Raw genomic sequence first — 19,180 nt, 5'->3', positions numbered from 1 at the left:
GAAGTATCTTTATTTCTTTCTTTTTCTTGACTTTTATGGCTTTTCGCGGTTTCCACATACACATTAATGTTCTCTGCGTTGTGTCTGACATGGCAGATCTAACAAAATTATAATTTAATTAATTCGATTTCGTATTATATTGATTGAATTCACTATTCAAATTAAATAGCAACCCTGAATTTAAAAAATAATCAGTCAAAGACGCAACACGACGTGTATTTCTTGTAGAAGTTGTCCGTCATTTTGTTAGATTTGTGTATTTTGTCGGCAATTTTATGTGATTAATCAAAAAAATGGCGAAATTGGTTGATATATACAACAGCGAAAAAGAGCCTGTAATAAAAAGACGGCAATTGCCGTTAATTATCTACGAAAATCTTACCGTAAGTGGGTTACTGCACTTTGACATTACCACAAACGTAGATTATTCACGAACATAGAATTTTATTAACGTTAAAGTCCTATGAAATACGCCTTGTACATATACGGATAAACACGTGAAGATAGTTTGCATGCTTGAATGTCCAAAAAGTGGTATTTTTGTTAGTATCAAGTTCATTGATTTCTCCAATGGCAATGACGTTTTCTAGTTGACCTTATTTGCGGATTTATTCCTTTGTTGACAAATGGTCCGCATCATTTTGCAGATGATTATGGATTTAAACACTATGGGGCTGATTTGTGATAACCCGCAAGTGAAAGGACGTGAATTCGAAGATTTCATGCGCAAGTATAGGATCCTCACTACAGATGAGCTCAAAGCCGCGCTTAGAGTCGACGCTTCTGATATTATTAACGTTTTAAATCAAAGCATTCCTTGTGTTGGCTGTCGAAGAAGGTTTGTACATTTGATTCTCCTACTACAGTCATCACATTTTTTATTAAATGTTGTATAACATAAGTAACTTATCCAGGCAAAAGTTGATGTAAGATCTTGCAGATAATGTTCACTTACTTACCATACTTATTTTTTTGAACATGCTTAGAGTAAGAAGTAAATTAATTTTGTTAACACAGATCCCTTTTATTATCTCCACTCTGGGTATCTATGGTAGACTGTTTGAGCAATGTTTTCAGAACATTATTTCCCTTATTAAGATTTTCAAATCACCATTATTTAATAATAAATGTTCAGTAACCGCAGTTATAGACTGCTATAGTACAGCTAGTGTGCAGCCAGCTTGCATTTGTGTCAATTGCATATTAACTTCAAGAAGACTGCACTGGCAGTTTGCAGATGTCCTAATTGCATTTCAACTGCTACAGCATATTTTGCAGTAGGAATGCAGTTTGTAGTACATCTGAAGAAGTACTTTGGATTTTTATATACAAAACACTACAAATATAAATACATTAATTTTTGTGACTGAATCATAAATTCCTATATTATTGTTTAACTTTTCAGTGTGGAACGTCTCTTTTATCAGTTATGTAAGTCTGGTCATCCCACATTAGATCCTCTAGTCCTAACCCAGGATGAGATTATGACTATTAAAGAAGACAAAATAACACATCCACAGTCACTTGCCACTCTACTCAATGGTCACAGGTAAGCATTCTAAGGGCGCATGTACACGCTAAGAAATTCGACATGTCTGCTTCAGAAGAGACGAGAATGGTCTTGTACACAACAAGAACTTTGTTGGATCTAGCTACGAAAACATGTTGTGTCTGTTGCAGATGAGAAAATAATGAGTATGTACATCATACAAATGCTTTCAGACAGACATGTGTAGGGTAAAATGTGTCAGTGCATTACAAGTCTTCTTGGTAGCTGTTGTTTTACTACCAATTGTGGGAAGAAATATGTTGTTGTATATGTTGACTACTAAGCAACACCCGGCCACGCGCATAAGCGTTCGTTTACTGACAATGCACCTCAAATGACTGACAATGCACCTCATCCAGCCCTATACAATAGCAGTGGAGTGAGTCATGTCGGAGGTGGACAAGATTTTGTTCTTGTCCAGCACTGAGGCAGTGTACACAGTGCGTGTGTAGACACGAATTCTTGCATAGACCCGGCAACTTTTCTTAGCGTGGACATGCGCCCTGACTGTTATTAGTGTTAGTAATTTCAAAACTGGGTTTTTGGTCTGTTCAACTTAATATATCTGCCATTTTCTAATCTACAGTAAAAGACAAGCACCCAAGAACTTTAATAATTTATATAATTTCAAAATTGCTATTGACTAAAATTCATCAACCTCATACGTCCACTAAACTTTTGAGTAGGCACTAAAAACAGAATTACTAGAAATAATTATATGACAAACCATGATTATACTTATATCTTATAATTTGTAACTAAAATACAATCCATGATTGTCTTATGATTTAAAAATGGGTCTAGAAATTATATTTGAAGCTTGAATTGCCTAATATTTGACATGAAAAATAAAAAAGAAATTACGCCCAACAACAATATCATGTTTTCAAATTTAGCCAATATTTTGCTGTTTATGAAATACATTTTTTATACTAGTAAGCTATTGAGAAAAATAAAATTCTGGTAATGTTTAGCTTTTAGGTATGTAAGATGTTTTTATATGTGTGATTATTTTAAATGATAAATAAGCAAAAAATATCTATTAACAAAGTGCTCAAAAACGCCTAAATTAATATTAATTTTTATTTAGAGAACCTGCCTTAACAAATGAGCTAATTATGTTTAATTTTAATTTGATGTATAATTTGTTTACGAAGAAATGAAATTTTATAAATTTAAAAAGTATGCTATTACAATGAAGTACATCATCCTAAAATTATTTCAGTTAATGAAACAATTGCAAGTTTCTTTGAGTGTAGGTAGTTAATAGTAGAGAAATTAAAAGGCTACTGCTTGGCAATGTGGCTGTTAGGTCTTAGGTTAGCGTTATGACTTAGTTATATGAGATTAAACAGTACAATAGTATGAAAGATATAACTTGAAACCTTAAATTGTCCTTACAGTACTGGAATAGAGTGTTTAATCCTAAGCCAGCCACGATGGAAAAAGTCGCAGCGCTGCACTCTGCACTCACTGGAGGCAGGTAGTGCGCGGGGATGGGGGGCGAGTGGCGCGTGCGCTTGGGGCTGGGGTGCCTGGGGGTGGGGAGGACGAGCGGCCTGGCGTACAGCCTGGGATGCCATGCGGTCCGTTGCTCGTGAGCATGTCACGCTAATACATTTCAACACTCTACACGACACTCTTCACAATTATCTAAGAAAACACCGTTTCTGTGCCGACTGTAAAACCAAGGTAAGTTGTAGTTATTTTCTTTTTTTTTTAAGACCGAATAATGCGTACGACTATAGCAGTTGCATATTGCTTTCTGAATGGAATTAGTCTCTTTTTCTGTTTTTTTATTTACTTCAAAAAAGGAGGTTCTCAATTCAACTATATTTTTTTTGTGTGTATGTTACACGATTACTCTGGCATTTGTGAACCGATTTTGATGATTCCTTTATTGTTGGAAAGAGAGTACCTCGGTATTGGTGCCATTTAAATTTGAAGAAAATATTCCACCTCTATGGGTGGCAAACTAGGGGATGAATCCGGTTTCGCGCACTTTCCGGTAACCCATTTCAATAAATTTTGGCAAATTACATCTAGTAATTCCATGAACTTTGAGGTCGTTTTTTTTTAAATAAAAAAGTTATAATTATGTTATGATCAGCCCCCGTAGCATGGCTACGCATGATAGTCGCGATAAAATTGGAATAAGCGCGCGCTATTGGCTGTCTTAATCAGATCTAATTTAGATAGCCAATACCGCGCGCTTATTTCAATTTTATCGCGCGCGTCGCGACTATCATGCGTAACCATGCTACGGGGGCAGATTTGTATTAACCCTATATTATTATATTTATGTATAATATAACTATATGAAATAAATTACGCCTGTTGGTTGATTAATGTACTGTCTACGCATCACCTGAAAACTATTGCATGAAATTTCACAGTTGAATAGCGTTGCTTGTTTAAAAGGGTGTTTTTTTCGTGATACGTCGTTTATAATAATTGCATTACAATCAATCGAGTAAGCTGTGGTCAACCAGCTGGTCTACAGTAACACGTGACAAATTATTTTAGTAAAATGAGATTGTGTATTATGAAAAGTAACTTTCTGTTATATGCTATCCACAACGTTTATTACTGCAGAAACAATGTAAAGATTAAATAAAAATAATTTAGATAACAGTAGTCCGTCATTTATGTATTTAGTAAATATTTAACATTATTTAACAGTTGAGAAAAATGTTTAACATTACAATGATCTGTTTTTCTTCGATGTGTAACTTACGTACAAATGTGTCTATAGTATAATATAAATTGATAAAACCGCAACATCAACGTGGTACTATTACTTATCGCGGATGCGGTTTTCGAGATGGATCCATTAAATACCTCAATGAAATTAAAAGAATGAATACCTATATATTTCACATTAACACTAAATTACGAGTATGTAAGTCGAATAGTGATATAATTAATTAATTATACTTATACATCGTATAGCACGTACGAAAACTTTACTTTGAACTGTTTGAATAGGTTTTAAGAGCTTATCAGCTACTAGTTGAAGAAAAAGAGCCCCAGAAAGAAAAAGGCTATGTAGGAACACTATATAGTGGCATTAAAAGATGCCTGTTGGACAAGCATCTACATCTGCAAGCAAAAACGGACTATATCGAGCAACTTATAACTAGAGCCGAACCGGAACTACTGGGTAACCATCGTGAAAGGCATGCCAAGACTCTTGAAATTGCACAGGAAGAGGTAAGGAAGAAATCTTTTAGTGATATTCTTTTTTCTAATGATAGTTATTGATGGGAAATGAAACTATTTTACCGGATTTAAATCGCGTATATTTGTTTTTTGAAAACAATCCGACGTTACGTATAACAAATATACGCGATTTAAATCCGGAAAAATAGTGTCATTTCTATTTATAACAATCGCGAAAACCTAAGTACTCGAGATGTTTATTGATTTATGAAATTGAATTTGTTCCATACATTGGTTACATATGATGAATATGTAACAAATTCAATGAGTACGGCTAAAGATTCTTGAGGTTTTCCTTAAGTGCCTTGCTTATGTTTTATTGAAATTAGAAAATGTGGAAAAATATGGAACAAAACTCGAGACACATTTTCAATAAATAAATTTCTTGTCAAGTCTTTACTTTGTGTAAGTGTTATACTCTTATTTGTTTTTATTAAAAAGATATTGAAAAATATTTTGCTATCTCAAGCTTTTTACAATTTGTAAAAAGCATAATGAAACTATTGTGTGAATGAGGAAAGCGAGTGCCGGTTTTTTTTGTTTCCTTTGACTAAATCATTGCAAAACGATTCAATACACTCAATAGAGTGTATTTTTAGTTACAAAATCTCGCAAACTATATTGATACCACTATTGCTTTTGTTAAAGTAAAAGAAATGCTACTGATTCCTATATCAAAACCTTATACAGAATTTACCTAATTCATTGTTGGATTCTATAGTGAATATTAATATAGATACAAATCTATGAGCGCTACACGGTGGTGACATTTGGCTCGGCCAAAATTAATAGCGTATGTCGATCATCGCCGATTTTGTTACCCGTTTTGTTGACAATATTTACATAAAAATGAACACTTTCAGGCAAAATTAAGCGTAACTACTACTACATAATATATGAGCATATTTTCTATACTTATAGGTGTTGATATGTCTTGGCATCTGTATATACGAGCGGCTACAGCGTATCTCTCTCCGGCTGCGCGAGGAAGAAGGCACGTGTCAGACATTAGCGGCGGTTACGGTGGAGGCGCTTTATCGCAAGTTCGAGACCGCCGTCGAGCAGAAGAGCGGCGTCTCTAAGTTACAACTGTTGTACGACGAGATAACACAGGAAGAGCTCACGCGGCAGCAGAGAAAGGAACAAAAGAAATTGAAAAGGCGCAAGAAGAAGGAACGGCAAGTTGTTGAGACTAAATGCAAGGTTTGTCTTTAGGCATTTTTTTTTTCAATATTGTAATTTCGACAAATTATAAAAAAAAACAGTCATACAATTTGAAACAACATTAACTTGTTTGTGAAGTCGCAGTGAAGAAGAAGTAATATATACGTTTAGTAGTAGTAGTAGTAGTTTGTTAAAAAGCAATAAAACATGTTGAGTCATAATACCCTATTGTGTGCTCAACTAAAATATTGCATCTGTGTGTAGGAAGCGGACTCAGAGGAACCTGAAGAAAAATGCCAATGTGAAGAATGTATACTAGAAGAACGAGACACACCAACCGACCTGCTTTCGCCGCGTGATTACAACCAGTGTTACGAGACTGGCGGAGATGGCTGCACGTCGTGTCTAGACGACTCAGCAAAACGTCACTCGCCTAAAAAGTCTAGCAAGAAACAGGCCAAAAATGGCAACATCTCACCTAACGATCATTCACAGGATTGCGGATACTCGTCAGGAAACAACGGAGGTTAGTATGGATTGCATAATATTTGGTTAGAAGTTAACGTCTTTTTAATTTTACGTGGGGCGCACTATAAGTTTCCGGAATGAATAATAAAAAATACTATAAATGGTCAGAAATGAATTTATTGTTTCTCAAAATATTCTCCGTTAGCGTTAATGCACTTTTTCATACGAATGAACCAATTTAGAAAACATTTATGCCACTCCTCCGTGATAAACTCTGAAACATATTTTTCATACTCTTCGAAAGCCTCTTCAGATCATGAAAATCGTTGACCGCGTTCTTAATTTTTGGAAACAAATAAAAGTCACAAGGTACCAGAACGGGACTGTACGCAGGATGGGTCATAAGGTCAACGTTGTTCACCTTCAAAAATTCATTTGTCTGTCTGGCCGTGTGAGAACTGGCATTATAGCGGTGCAAGATTATACGGCGTTTACGGTTATTTTTACGGAGTTTGCCAATAACTTCCGGCAAACAAATGGTCGTGTACCAATCACTATTCACGGTACAACGATTCTCCAAAGCACCAATAGCCACGTGTCCAGTTTTATTAAAAAAAGAAGCAATCATCTGCTTAGAGGTACTTTGCACGCGCGCCACTTTGGTTGGTTTCGGCTCATCTCGAAAAACCCATACGCTCGATTGCTGCTTTGTTTTGGGATCGTAACTACTTATAAATCTATGTTTCGTCACCTGTTACTGTGTCCCACACCAAATTTGACGCCCCTTCGTTGAATCTGGTAAGCATGGCATTGCACCAAGTGATGCGATCCGTTTTTTGAGCCTCAGTCAAATTGTGTTGGATCCACCAAGAGCACAGCTTTTTCAAACCCAAATGTTTGTGTAGTATTGATTTTATTTGACTCATGTCTATGCCTAAAGATGCTCTGCTGAGCTGTTAAATTATACTTTAAAGTCGTAGAAAATCATACTACGAAAATTTTCACGAGTTAAACGCATGGTGATGTAGACAACCAATTTCTAAAATGACGGCACGATGTAAAAACAAGTGACAGTTGATTAATCATATATTTGATGCATGGGAAGTCTCACATGATGCTATTGGCGTATTCTGTGACCTTTCTAAGGCTTTTGATTGTGTGCACCATGATACACTGGTCAGGAAACTTCGCCATTATGGTGTGGCGGGACATGATCTTGACCTTCTTAAATCGTATTTGCGTGGTAGGGTCAGTGTTGGGCGTTAATCAATTAAATTTCAATCAATAATTCAATCAGATTAAAAAATCAATTCAATTGAAATCAATTGCAATTAAATCAATTGCGACGATTGCGACGCGTCGCAATTGATTTAATTGCAATTGATTTTAATTGCAATTGATTTTAATTGCAATTGATTTTAATTGCAATTGATTTCAATTGAATTGATTTTATTTGCAATTAAATTTGCAATTGAAATCAATTCCAGCCGGTTGGGGCCCCGGTTGGGGGGCCCGGGGCCCGGTTGTGGGCCCAGATGGGGGGGGCCCGGTTAGGGGCCAGTTAAGGGGCCCCAACTGGGACCCCAACCGTGCCCCCAACCGGGGTACCCAACAGGGCCCCCCAACCGGGCTCCAACCGCGCCCCCAACCGGGCACCCAACAGGGCCCCTCAACCGGGCTCCCAACTGGGTCCCTAACCGGGCCCCCAAGAAGGGCCTCCAAGCGGGCCCACAACGGGGCCCTGAACCGGGCCCGCAACTAGGACCCCAACCGTGCCCCCAACCGGGTCGCCCAACTGGGCCCCCGACCGGGACCCCAACCGGACCCCCCAACCGGCCACCCAACCGGGGCCCCCAACCGGGCCCACAAGAGGGGCCCCCATAACCAACGCCCTAACTCACCCCCATATGCCCTATAAATTTATCATAATTGTCAGTTTTAATTGTTAGTTGTTAATCAAAAACATTGAAAATTGATTAATTGTTAATTGTAGATATTTATATTGCTGTTTCGCAATTGACAATTAATTAATTGTCAATCTTTAATTGCCAGAACAATTAAATTTTGCCCAACACTGGGTAGGGTACAGAGGGTCGATGTTCGGTACGAGATCATCAGGGTCTGCAATTAGCATGGGTGTCTCTCAAGGTTCAATTCTAGGCCCATTTCTGTTTTTAATTTATATTAATGACTTACCTAGCCTTATGAAGGGTATAAAACATGAGATAGTATTGTTTGCTGATGATACTTCCTTATTATTTAAAGTTAAAAGGCACCAATGTTCCTACGACGATGTGAACAATGCTATATCTAAAGTAGTTGATTGGTTTGCTGTTAATAACCTACTTCTTAATGAGAAAAAAACAAATTGTGTGAAATTTACATTACCCAATGTTAGAGAGACGGTTACAAACATTGCAGTTAGAAACGAAAGATTGAGTCTTGTGGATACCGTTGTATTTCTAGGTATAACGTTAGATGCTAAATTGCAATGGGGTCCCCATATAAGTAAGTTATCAAAACGGCTCGGCTCTGCACGCGTACACTGTACGCGATTAAAAAAATAAGGAAACTTTCAGACGTCGAAACCGCGAGACTGGTTTACTTCAGCTACTTTCACAGTCTAATGACATACGGCATTTTGCTTTGGGGTAATGCCGCCGATATCAATAGAATCTTTGTCCTGCAAAAATGTGCAGTTAGGGCAATTTACAATCTGGGCCCCAAAGTATCTTTGAGAGATAAGTTTAAGAAAATTAACATTCTTACACTAGCCTCACAGTACATTTATGAAAATGTAATTTATGTTAAAAGGAATAGTAATTTCTTTATGAAAAATAGTGACAGACATAACATTAATACGAGGAATAAAAATAAACTAGCTTTTCAAAAAATCATTTAAGGGGCAATGTATACTTTTCTATAACAAGATTCCGGTTGATATACAAAATTTGCCTTTCACGAGGTTTAAAACTATAGTGAAACAAAAACTTTATACTAAAGGTTATTATACAACTTCTGCATACTTGGATGACAAAAATCCGTGGTAGTACCCGTTTAGCTCATGGAGGTAGTCTCGATCTCTGATGTTTCAAATAAAAAAAAAAATATTGTAAATGTTATTTACCAAGAGCAACCCCTAGTGTCTTGCTCATTCTTCTCAGGGCAATCTGCCTTACGAATGAGCGGTAGAGTTTACCATTGTGACGATTTCAAGTGTAATAATGCTTACCTATGAAATAAAGATTATTTTGAATTTGAATTTTGAATTTGAATTTGACGTTCCAGTTCAAAACTTGCACCTGCAACTTCCAGTCAAGACTTACCTACACTTTATGCGTTATGGAATGTGTTTATATGAAACATTTCTTAATAAAATAATTTTTCAGGTTGCTGTGAAACTATGTCTGGATCTTCTTCCCTCATGAGCTCGCCTGAAGGCTCGGAGGTGGCATGCTCAGAGGGATTCTGCAACCACGAGAGAGGCGACTGTTTAGATATGAATAAAAATGACAAGTTATCATTACCCGGGTTTACGTTATCTCTGCAAGAAATGCTTAAGGTGAGCCTTTGCCTTGTGAATGAATGTATCACCTACTCATTATTAAAAAAAAGTCAAAAGTATAGTCACTGGAATGCGTGTCATATGCACTCTAATGTTGCCATTTATAATGTTAAATATAATTTGTTATAACATAGTTTTAAGATAATTGTTACTAACCAGCTATGAACTTTGTTTGAAATAAATTATTATTATTATTATTATTATTATTATTATAGTATGCTTATTTAACGTTTTTGTTATTCCAGAACACATGCTCGTCAGACGAAGAGGAAGACGCCAGTTATATTCCTATAGAAGACGTAATGGAATTCAAGTCACGTAGGAACACAACTGAGAAAAGACAAGAGTTACGACAGAACCTGCGCCAAAAGTTCGCCCAACTATGCGTCGCGCCACCGACGCTCACCGCGAAGGAAAAGCAGTCTGCTTAGTTTACAAACCTTCCAACTTTTCATGATCGAAGTCCACACATGTTTATAGAAAGTTTTAGCTGATGATCTCTAAATGTTAACACCAAAAAAGGACTTCTGTTATGGATTCCAAGTACAGTGCATTGTGAAACCAAGCCATTTCACACACCAATCAAATGGTTGATGGCAGTTTACAACTACATACTTTTTTAAAGTCTTGCACTTACAATAATCAGAATCCAAGATAGTAAGTGTATGGTAGTACCTTTAAATGTTTAAGTTTTAGCAGTGCCAGCACTGAACTGCAAAGTTGAAAATCTAAAGTCTTATCGTGAACTAAGAAAGAAGTGCTATGTTCAAATGTTTTACACCAAAAACATCAGTCGAAAATATAACTATATAATGATAATTAGAAATGTTCTCCATTTTTGATAAGATTTTATTTGAAACAATAGACGTTGCATTATTTTGTTTTGTATTTTATCTTTTTATTTGCATATTTGAATCAAGTTTATATTCTTTATTACTAGCATCCATGCATATATGTAAAATGTATATTAATTTTAATTACATCAAATTTAATACATGATTTTAACATTTGCCATAGACTTCTTGTAGGACATGTTGATGGGTGCTTTTAGTGTTTAACTACAAGATGTATATTGTAGAGAACAGCTAAATCAAGCATTATTATAATAGACCTGACACAAGTAAATAAAGTTCTGAAGATTGCAACAACACATGACTGGATGGAAGCCAACATTTAACAATATTTGCTATTTAAAATGTTAGGAAGCTTTGTAATGAAATATTTAAAGTAGCATTTTTTGATCAAATTATTTTATTTTCAATGCTTTATGTGACTCAATGATTATTATGGTACATGATGAATTATTATAGATTGTTATCAAAAGCTTTTAAACAGCATGAAGGCGGGAGTTACCTTGGGCAAGTTTGCCATTGTTATTAAAAATGTCAAAAACATTTGTAACTCAGTTTTAAATATATTATAATACAATGTAATTGGGTTTTAGTTTTTAAATCACATGCCATTATAAATAATTGCCTATTTCTTTTGCATAAATTTTAATTATATTGCATAGTTATAATAATTTAGTCTACACCAGTTATCTGATCTCATTCAAGTTCCTTGTATTATCAAAGTAACAAAATTCATCTGGGGCACAGGTCAAAATCTTAAATCTGCCCTATACATAGTGTTGCATTAGTACCACCAAATCCAAATGAATTTTTCAAGGCTATTCTCCTTTTGGATTCCCAGGTGTGGGGAACATTGGCAACATAGTTTAGGTCATCTAGAGGTTCCTCCAAATTTATTGTTGGGGGTAGGATCCCATAATGACATGCTAAAATTGTGAACACAGCTTCGAGATTTCCTGCTGCACCTAACAAATGTCCATGAGCACCCTTAGTTGATGATATTGATATCATTCCACAATGGGTATCAAACAGGGTCTTGATTGCCATTGATTCTATGTTATCTCCTATAGGAGTAGAAGTGGCATGAGCATTGATGTATGTAATTTCTTCTTTGTTTATGTTAGCGTCTTTCATTGCCCGCTTCATGGACAGAATAGCACCACTGCCATCTTCTCTAGGAGCTGTAATATGCGAAGCATCCCCTGACAATCCATACCCTAGAATCTCAGCATAGATCTTCGCATTTCTTTTCTGAGCATGTTCATATTCCTCTAAAACAAGCACTGCTGCACCTTCACCCATTACAAACCCATCTCTTTTCTTATCAAACGGTCTAGAAGCTTTTGTAGGTTCTTCATTAAATGATGTGCTTAAAGCTCTTAGCCGACAAAATCCAGCAATAGCAAGTGGACTAATGCAGGATTCAGCTCCTCCACAAACCATTACATTTGCATCACCGTTTCTAATAAATCTGAAAGCATCACCGATTGAGTGAGCTCCTGTGGCACACGCTGTTGAAACTGCATGGTTTGGGCCACGAAAACCATATCTAATGCTAATGTGTCCTGCTGCCATATTTGGCAATATTCTAGGAACAAAAAATGGACTGACTTTATTATAATTTTTTTTTAACATTTCATATGTATTACAGACATCTGTAAGATCAATCATTCCCATGCCAAGAGTTACACCAGTCATTTCTAATTCGTGTTCTGACTGTGACATCCAGTTTGCATCATTTAATGCTTCCAATGTTGCAAGCATAGCTAAACAGGTTGCGGGGGCCATAGCTTTTAAGTTGGTTGGTGATAATGCGTTTGATACAATATCACCCCTCACTCTCGGTATTACTCCAGCCAACCTGCAAGGTAATTTCGAGTATTGTTCTTCTCTTAAATAACTTATCCCGGACTGACCTTTTAAAAGATTTTTCCATGTTATTTCAGTACCTGTACCGATAGGAGATACTACACCTAACCCTGTAACGACGACTCTTCTTCGGTGTTCACCCGCAACATTTGAGAATCTTCGTACTTGGCGTAGGAAATTCGCTTTCATTTTGAAGAGTGATTTCTTAGGGCTAAAACAAAAAATAATTCTCAAAACCGTAAAAATACAGTAGATATACATTCTTTTTGCTTTTAGAACCTCATTTCAGTGTTCAGCTTCAGCTCCTACTATAAACTATAACTCTTTAAATCAGTGACCACACCACAGAACACGCAGAACACAATACCACAGACTGCAGTGAACTACGTTGGGAGCCGTCAATGTACAACACAGTAATGTCCAACACAAGAATGTACAGCACAGGAATGTCCGGCCCAGGAATTGGAGACAGGTCACGTGGTATCATCATTTTTGATAGGCTTTGTTCACAATGTGATGTCAGATCTTCCAAAATTTTACTCTTCTTTTTTAATTTTTACTTTTTAGCAACTGGCAGCTAGCAGTTTTAATAACTTATTTTTACTCTTTTTAAAAGCCACGATAAAATGAAGAACCACTTCCAACGAAAAATAAACAGCAGAAAGCTAAGCATACATACATCTTTCCTCTACTTTTGTACTTTTTTTGAAACGCTTCGTATCTGTTTTGGTTTATTGATTGAATTTGAAAAAGAAAATAACCTCAATCTGGCTTATCCAGTGCTACCCAAAATTGAATGCTTTTTGTTTTAGCAATTGGGTACTACTACACTACACTACGACTATTAACCTTAAAAATATTAATCTAAGTAATAAATTACCACGGCGTATTACCACGTAACTTAATCTTGTTTGGCGATGCGCATGCTAAGCTCAGGGCAATAACACAGCACTTTTTTCTTTTCGTGTGCTAAACTTTTATCTATTAATAAAGTTTATTATTTAAACTTTTATTTTTTATTATTTGTTGTATACTATTGGCACTCTCTTCGTATTAACTTTTTTAGTTCTTTTGAAAAATTATTAGTGGACCTTTGTTGTATAATAAAAGTGCAATTTTCTTCTCGGCGAACGCAGTGATGGTTAAGTCGTACTAAATGCTAGGCTTTTGCCTTCTTATGATCCCAGCATCAATAAACTTTACCTTTAACATTACCTCTCGAAAAAAGTTTGGCATTATAATGGCTCTCGTCTGTTCAATTTTCTTTTAAACAGAGTTTGATGTTTCTTAAAAAAAAAGGATTTCAAAGGATTTCTCCTTTACATTAAATTGCAAGGGTAAATCGTCGGCAATTGTGAGACGATTCGATTTGAAAATTCGGATATAGAGGCTCAGCTATAGAATAGCTGACGTCGAGTTGGGAGTTCAAATTTTTTTTGAAAATAGATCTAGTCAAAAGTATCCCTACCAATTTTCAGTTTTCCGATTTTTTGAAAATCGCGAAAAATCGAAGCAAAAAAGCGTATTTGACAACTATATATTACCAAAATTGTGTAAAAAAGCACGCCGACGTAATGTCTTGCGTTTCGATATTCACTGTCATGATATCGAGTGTTGTAAATTTGTCAAAATATTTGTATTGTAAACATTAAAACGCGACATCATTTCCGTCTATACATTTTTTTTCTTTCTTGGCCTTCCGGGGTTAGTGTTTCAGCTACTTACAAAGTACACAGGGTGTCCAGTAAGTAGCACGACAAACTGCGTGGGGTGATAGCCTAGGTCAAGGCCTACCTAGACAACATAAAGTATGTTCCGCAAAAATCAGTGGTTCTCAAGTTATGTAGTATTTAGTATAATTTAAAAAAATCCCAACCCTGCATCAGATTTTAATTTTAATTTACATAAAAAACTAATTTAAGGATTTTTTTTCAGCTGTAATTATTCTTGAATATTGGTTCAACATAATAGTAAATGTTAGGTTCCTAAGAAAAGCCGCAAAAAATATTAAAAAGGTCGTCAAACTTTTTTTCCTTAATTTTTTATTTCTTGACCTTTTATGTTAACCTACAGTGGTGTAAAAAAAATGTATGGGGCTGTTTTATTTAACCTTTTTTAAAACATGTCTGTTCATTGCTGATTTCAAAAAAGTACAACACTTATGGATTCCCTTTCCCACAAAATAAAATAAAAATATTTTTAACCAATGAGTAAAAATTTTCTAGAAATCAAGAATATCGTTACTTTTCTAAAACACCGTAATAACACTAGCCCAGCAATTCGGCTGCATCTAAAACACGTTTGCCATAGTGTCATTTCTCTCTCACTCCCTGTGGATGGGAATGAAACAATAGTGAACGGCTTGCCCCACCCCACAAGCGACCTATCTACCTGCCGAACCAGTTTGGACAGGCCGATCTAGTACGTTGCCGTTAGTCGTCACGCGCACACGCACAACTTTTTCATCGCCAAGTACTTTTTGACTCCTACCGACCGACCTATTATTTATTTACACCGGACTCTTGTTTCTGCCTTTCGATTTGGACTTTAATGTGTTTGTGATTACCCTGCGACAACTTGGCAAGCTTTTGGACTACGGACTGCACTTAGCTATTTGGATTTTTTGTGAAATCTTCAACTGCCGAAAACACTGTGCTGTTGTTGTTGTTGTTGAACATGGCAGCTAATCGCCGCGTTTATGAACCATACACTCAAAGAGAGTACGCTGAAATGCACGTTATTTACGGGGAAGCGGGCCAAATCTCCCGTGCTGCAGCGCGCCTTTATCAGGAACGATACCCTGACCGAAGACATCCACATCATGAAATGTTTACGCGAATCCATAACGCCTACACGCAAGGAAGACTGCCTGGTCAGCGAGGCGGCGGTGGACGGCCCCAAGTTGCCGACGAGGACATCATTCTTTAAGAACGACAAGACGATCCATCTACTTCGGTGCGGGGAATTTCACTGCGCACGGGTATCCCTAAGTCTACGGTTCATTCTGTGCTTCAAAGGCATGGATACTACCCGTTTCTTTTTTGGTGAAAAATAAAGGCATACGCCAAGTCTTCATTTCATTATACATTTTAAAGGCGATAAGCCTCGTCTTCGGTGGTCAAGTCAGGGTATAAAGTTCCAACTCCGAGTGTTCGTCAGGTCCAGTGGTCGACAATTCCGATTAATGCAAAATTCATTCTAAAGATCTTCTATTGTAGAACAAATGAAATTATAAATATGATTGTAAGTTTCAGGATTCTTGAGAAGTTCTTGAGTACCGCGCGGGATCGGACTCGAAGGTTGGTAAATAGATATTAGCTTATCAATTAAGGCTAAGCGCTGAATATTATAATTGGGGCAGTCAAATATTATATGGTCCAGTGTTTGATCAAAGTGTAAGTTGCATTCTGTGCATTTAGGCGACAGGGCTATTTTCATCCTATGTAAATGAGCATTGATGCGACAGTGGCCAAATCGTAAACGAGATATAACAGTATAAAATTTTCTTCCTTTGTATTGTTATGATTTGGAAAACCAAGGTTTTTTCCCAATATCTTGATTAATTGAAGCGTACCAAGAACCTTTGCGCATTTTAATATCCTTCCAACGAGTAAACCATTCAGAGAGGATATCTTTCTTGATTTTGGATATTAGGTCTGTATAATGGACACCATATGAGACAGTGGTGCCCTCATCAGTGTCCTGGCATCCTTTGAAGTTGCATGCAGTTTTCGCAAGGAAATCTGCGCTTTCATTGCCTCTCATACCTACATGTGCCGGTGTCCACATAAATTTCTCGTGAATGTTGTCATTACGTAGTTGCAACCACATTTCCTTAATATCGTAAATAATAAAATTAACTTTGCTGTTCATAATTGTGCTTTGTAGAGACTTTAAGATGCTCATACTATCCGTCACAATAAGCCATCTGTTAGTTTGTTTGCTTTGTTTTATAAACTTTAAGAATAGCCAGAGATTCCGCAGAAAAGATACTAAAACATTCTGTTAGCTTCTCTCCGTAACCGAATTTTAAATGTGGTACGTAAAAAGCAAATGAGGAGATAAATGCCGACTTTGAACCAACCGTGGTAAAGTGGTATCAAATCTTTAAAAGTGAAAATTTTCTGATATATTTCTTCTTTGGTTTTCAAGTTTAGGTCAATGTGAATAGTGATGGTAGTGATGAAGTGTCAAAGCTACCTGACATTTTTTTTAAGCTACGACTCAATGAAGCTTATTTTTTTTACTAAACTCATAACGTTTATTGTTTGATTTGTGACTGAAATAAACAGCATGGTTATTTATGATGACGTTAAAAAAAAATCACTCCAAAATTTGAAAATTTGTGATGACAGTACCTAAACATGTGGTCTAGGGTATCGATTTTCAACATTTTCAAAAAAATTCCTATTATCACTTAACTAAGTGACATGGATTTTTTTTAATTTTTACCAGAATTGATATAACCTGGCCTTTCGCCCAGTGACCGCTTGATGTTGAGTTTTGGGACACCCTGTATACACAGGCAAGACGAGAAACGTTAAATATCCATTCAAGGGCTTATACTGTTGGATGGGTAACAAGAAAAATTTTCTCTAAAATCAACTGCGAAAATTGTAAAAAAAGTTAAATTGCAGAAAATGAAAATTCGACACACGCATTTATCTAATTAAAATAATATAAATTACTAAAGCAGAGAAAGTTATCCTATCCAACAGAAAGTGCAGTGACAAGTTTCGGAGAAATAGTAAAGACTACGAACGAATATTTGGAAGCCAATGGATATCCATCCATCCATCCAAACGAAAACTAGTGAGAAAATTAAACAAATAATAATTTCCAATTATTCGTTCGATTTTCAGAACTGTGTAAAAGCACAAAGAAATAGTCCTTGATTGGTTTTTAAATATGTCTATAAAAAAATTTCATTTTTAACTGGTGCAACATAACTAAATTAGGAAATGATATTGTTCGGCTCGAAAAGTTGATGATACCAGCAATGCAAAGAAAAGCATTGAACAAATTTAAGAAAAAGTTAAAACTAAAAAATTGTACAAATATTTACATTGTTTTATTTTATATGCGTACCTAAATTTCAAACTGAAAAATATAATTTCGGCAGTACTCCTTGACGTGGCTGAATAAACGTAATCGTTGCCTACAAATTGAAAGCCAATTGTAAAAAAAATATTGAATACGAAAAAAAAGTCATGTTCTAAACTTTCACTACGGGAGCCGTCAATGTACAACACAGTAATGTCCAACACAAGAATGTACAGCACAGGAATGTCCGGCCCAGGAATTGGAGACACAGGTCACGTGGTATCATCATTTTTGATAGGTGTCGTACATTGCTGTGTTGGGCAATATAGGGACTCTTTCACTACGACACAAAGACCACTTGGCGGCCTGTAGTAATATCTTTCTAATTTGTGGTCTGTAGTAATAAGTAGTCTTCGTTTGTGCATATAATTATCATATCGGCTTAAATTCAACAAAGCAAGCCGTACGCGCATTGACTTACAATTATAAGTCAATGCGTACGCGTGACAAGTTTTAAAATAAAACACAAAGTACAATGAATTTGAAAATACTTTCAGGTAAAAATATAAAAGTTGTCCTAGCAGTATCTGTTGTGTTAGTAGGTTGTTTATTTCATGAGAAGTTACAGTCAATATACAGTACTTTTATGACATTTAACAAACATAAAGTTACTGGTGTGTTCCACCAGGAAGAGTTGACTCAGTTTAATGGAATACAAAATAAGAAACTGTATCTCGTCCTCTTGGGGTCTATTTTCGATGTCACAAAAGGGAGAGAACATTATGGAAAAGGTGCATCATATAATTATTTTATAGGTAAGTTATACTTTTTTTTTCAGTCGTGTAGTAGCTATCGGTTCGGGGTGAACATAATATTTACGATATTAGAAAGTTACTGGTGAGCATATTTTTTTTCAATATTTAAAATCAAACGCGAGTGGAACTTTAGAATAGCCGACGCCTCTATGACGTATATTAAAAATTAAAGGTAAATTTCCACTTTATCTTTCTAATTCGTGATGCAAATAGTACGAGTTAAAGCAGTTTTTGATATATGAGATATTTTAGAAGCACTCTTCACTACACTTTACTTCATGACTGCTGCTGCGCTGTAGATTTTCAACCTATAGTGTTTTTTTTTTAAATAGGGAAGTATGGGGAAATCTGAAATCATCCTCCTTATAAGAAACTGAGTATATTATCATAAAAAAAATGAGTCAATTTTATTCATTTTGTATGAAAAATATTTTAAGACATCTGATCAACTTGGACTGTCCTGATTGTTTTGTCTCTCACAATGAAATGATCCCTTCATGAAAGTGAGTCGATTAGCACTGAAAAAATTTTGATCAATTTTATTAATTTTTGTGGTCAACTCACGCTTGACCAAAAATCAACCATGCCAAAATTATTTTCACAAATAAAAAAGACTTAATGCTTCCTTAGACAG

General features: G+C 35.9%; 3 protein-coding genes across 5 annotated transcripts in view; 2 read left to right on the top strand and 1 right to left on the bottom strand.

Annotated features, from left to right (window-relative positions):
- Positions 1 to 265: 265 nt before the first annotated feature.
- Positions 266 to 10,842, top strand: LOC113237432 (gametogenetin-binding protein 2-like). Its single transcript, XM_026473898.1, has 9 exons — positions 266 to 383; positions 648 to 838; positions 1,406 to 1,549; positions 2,953 to 3,241; positions 4,538 to 4,762; positions 5,693 to 5,974; positions 6,200 to 6,461; positions 9,793 to 9,965; positions 10,214 to 10,842. Exons 1-9 carry the CDS (start codon positions 294 to 296, stop codon positions 10,397 to 10,399), a joined length of 1,842 nt encoding a protein of 613 aa, XP_026329683.1. The 5' UTR covers positions 266 to 293; the 3' UTR covers positions 10,400 to 10,842.
- Positions 10,843 to 11,311: 469 nt separating this feature from the next.
- Positions 11,312 to 13,145, bottom strand: LOC113237433 (3-oxoacyl-[acyl-carrier-protein] synthase, mitochondrial). Of its 3 annotated transcripts, none has more exons than XM_026473901.1 (4): positions 12,968 to 13,145; positions 12,769 to 12,899; positions 12,499 to 12,680; positions 11,312 to 12,425 (listed from the first exon to the last, which is right to left on the bottom strand). In XM_026473901.1, the coding sequence occupies exon 4, from the start codon at positions 12,392 to 12,394 to the stop codon at positions 11,576 to 11,578; it is 819 nt and encodes a 272-aa protein (XP_026329686.1). In that variant the 5' UTR covers positions 12,395 to 12,425; positions 12,499 to 12,680; positions 12,769 to 12,899; positions 12,968 to 13,145; the 3' UTR covers positions 11,312 to 11,575. The 3 variants fall into 3 exon arrangements, with proteins under 3 accessions (XP_026329686.1, XP_026329685.1, XP_026329684.1); XM_026473900.1 differs by having other exon boundaries at positions 11,312 to 12,407; XM_026473899.1 differs by having other exon boundaries at positions 11,312 to 12,680.
- A 4,842-nt stretch (positions 13,146 to 17,987) lies between these two features.
- The window catches only part of LOC113237405 (neuferricin homolog), a 5,065-nt gene continuing 3,872 nt past the window's right edge, over positions 17,988 to 19,180 (top strand). The window contains exon 1 of the mRNA XM_026473849.1: positions 17,988 to 18,546. Coding sequence (XP_026329634.1) covers positions 18,267 to 18,546 — 280 coding nt within the window. The 5' untranslated portion in view covers positions 17,988 to 18,266. The remainder of the gene's footprint in view (positions 18,547 to 19,180) is intronic.

Source organism: Hyposmocoma kahamanoa, unplaced genomic scaffold, assembly GCF_003589595.1.
Source record: "Hyposmocoma kahamanoa isolate Upper Pololo Valley unplaced genomic scaffold, ASM358959v1 93, whole genome shotgun sequence".
Classification (NCBI taxonomy): domain Eukaryota; kingdom Metazoa; phylum Arthropoda; class Insecta; order Lepidoptera; family Cosmopterigidae; genus Hyposmocoma; species Hyposmocoma kahamanoa.
This window is presented reverse-complemented; position numbering and strand designations above follow the sequence as displayed.

Bases quoted from the DNA above. Each gene is read 5' to 3' on its own strand.
- LOC113237432 (XM_026473898.1), top strand. From the start codon at position 294: ATGGCGAAATTGGTTGATATATACAACAGCGAAAAAGAGCCTGTAATA. The intron at 4,763-5,692 runs GTAAGGAAGAAA...CTATACTTATAG, and splicing joins TTGAAATTGCACAGGAAGAG to GTGTTGATATGTCTTGGCAT. The intron at 9,966-10,213 runs GTGAGCCTTTGC...TTGTTATTCCAG, and splicing joins CTCTGCAAGAAATGCTTAAG to AACACATGCTCGTCAGACGA.
- LOC113237433 (XM_026473899.1), bottom strand. From the start codon at position 12,607: ATGGCCCCCGCAACCTGTTTAGCTATGCTTGCAACATTGGAAGCATTA.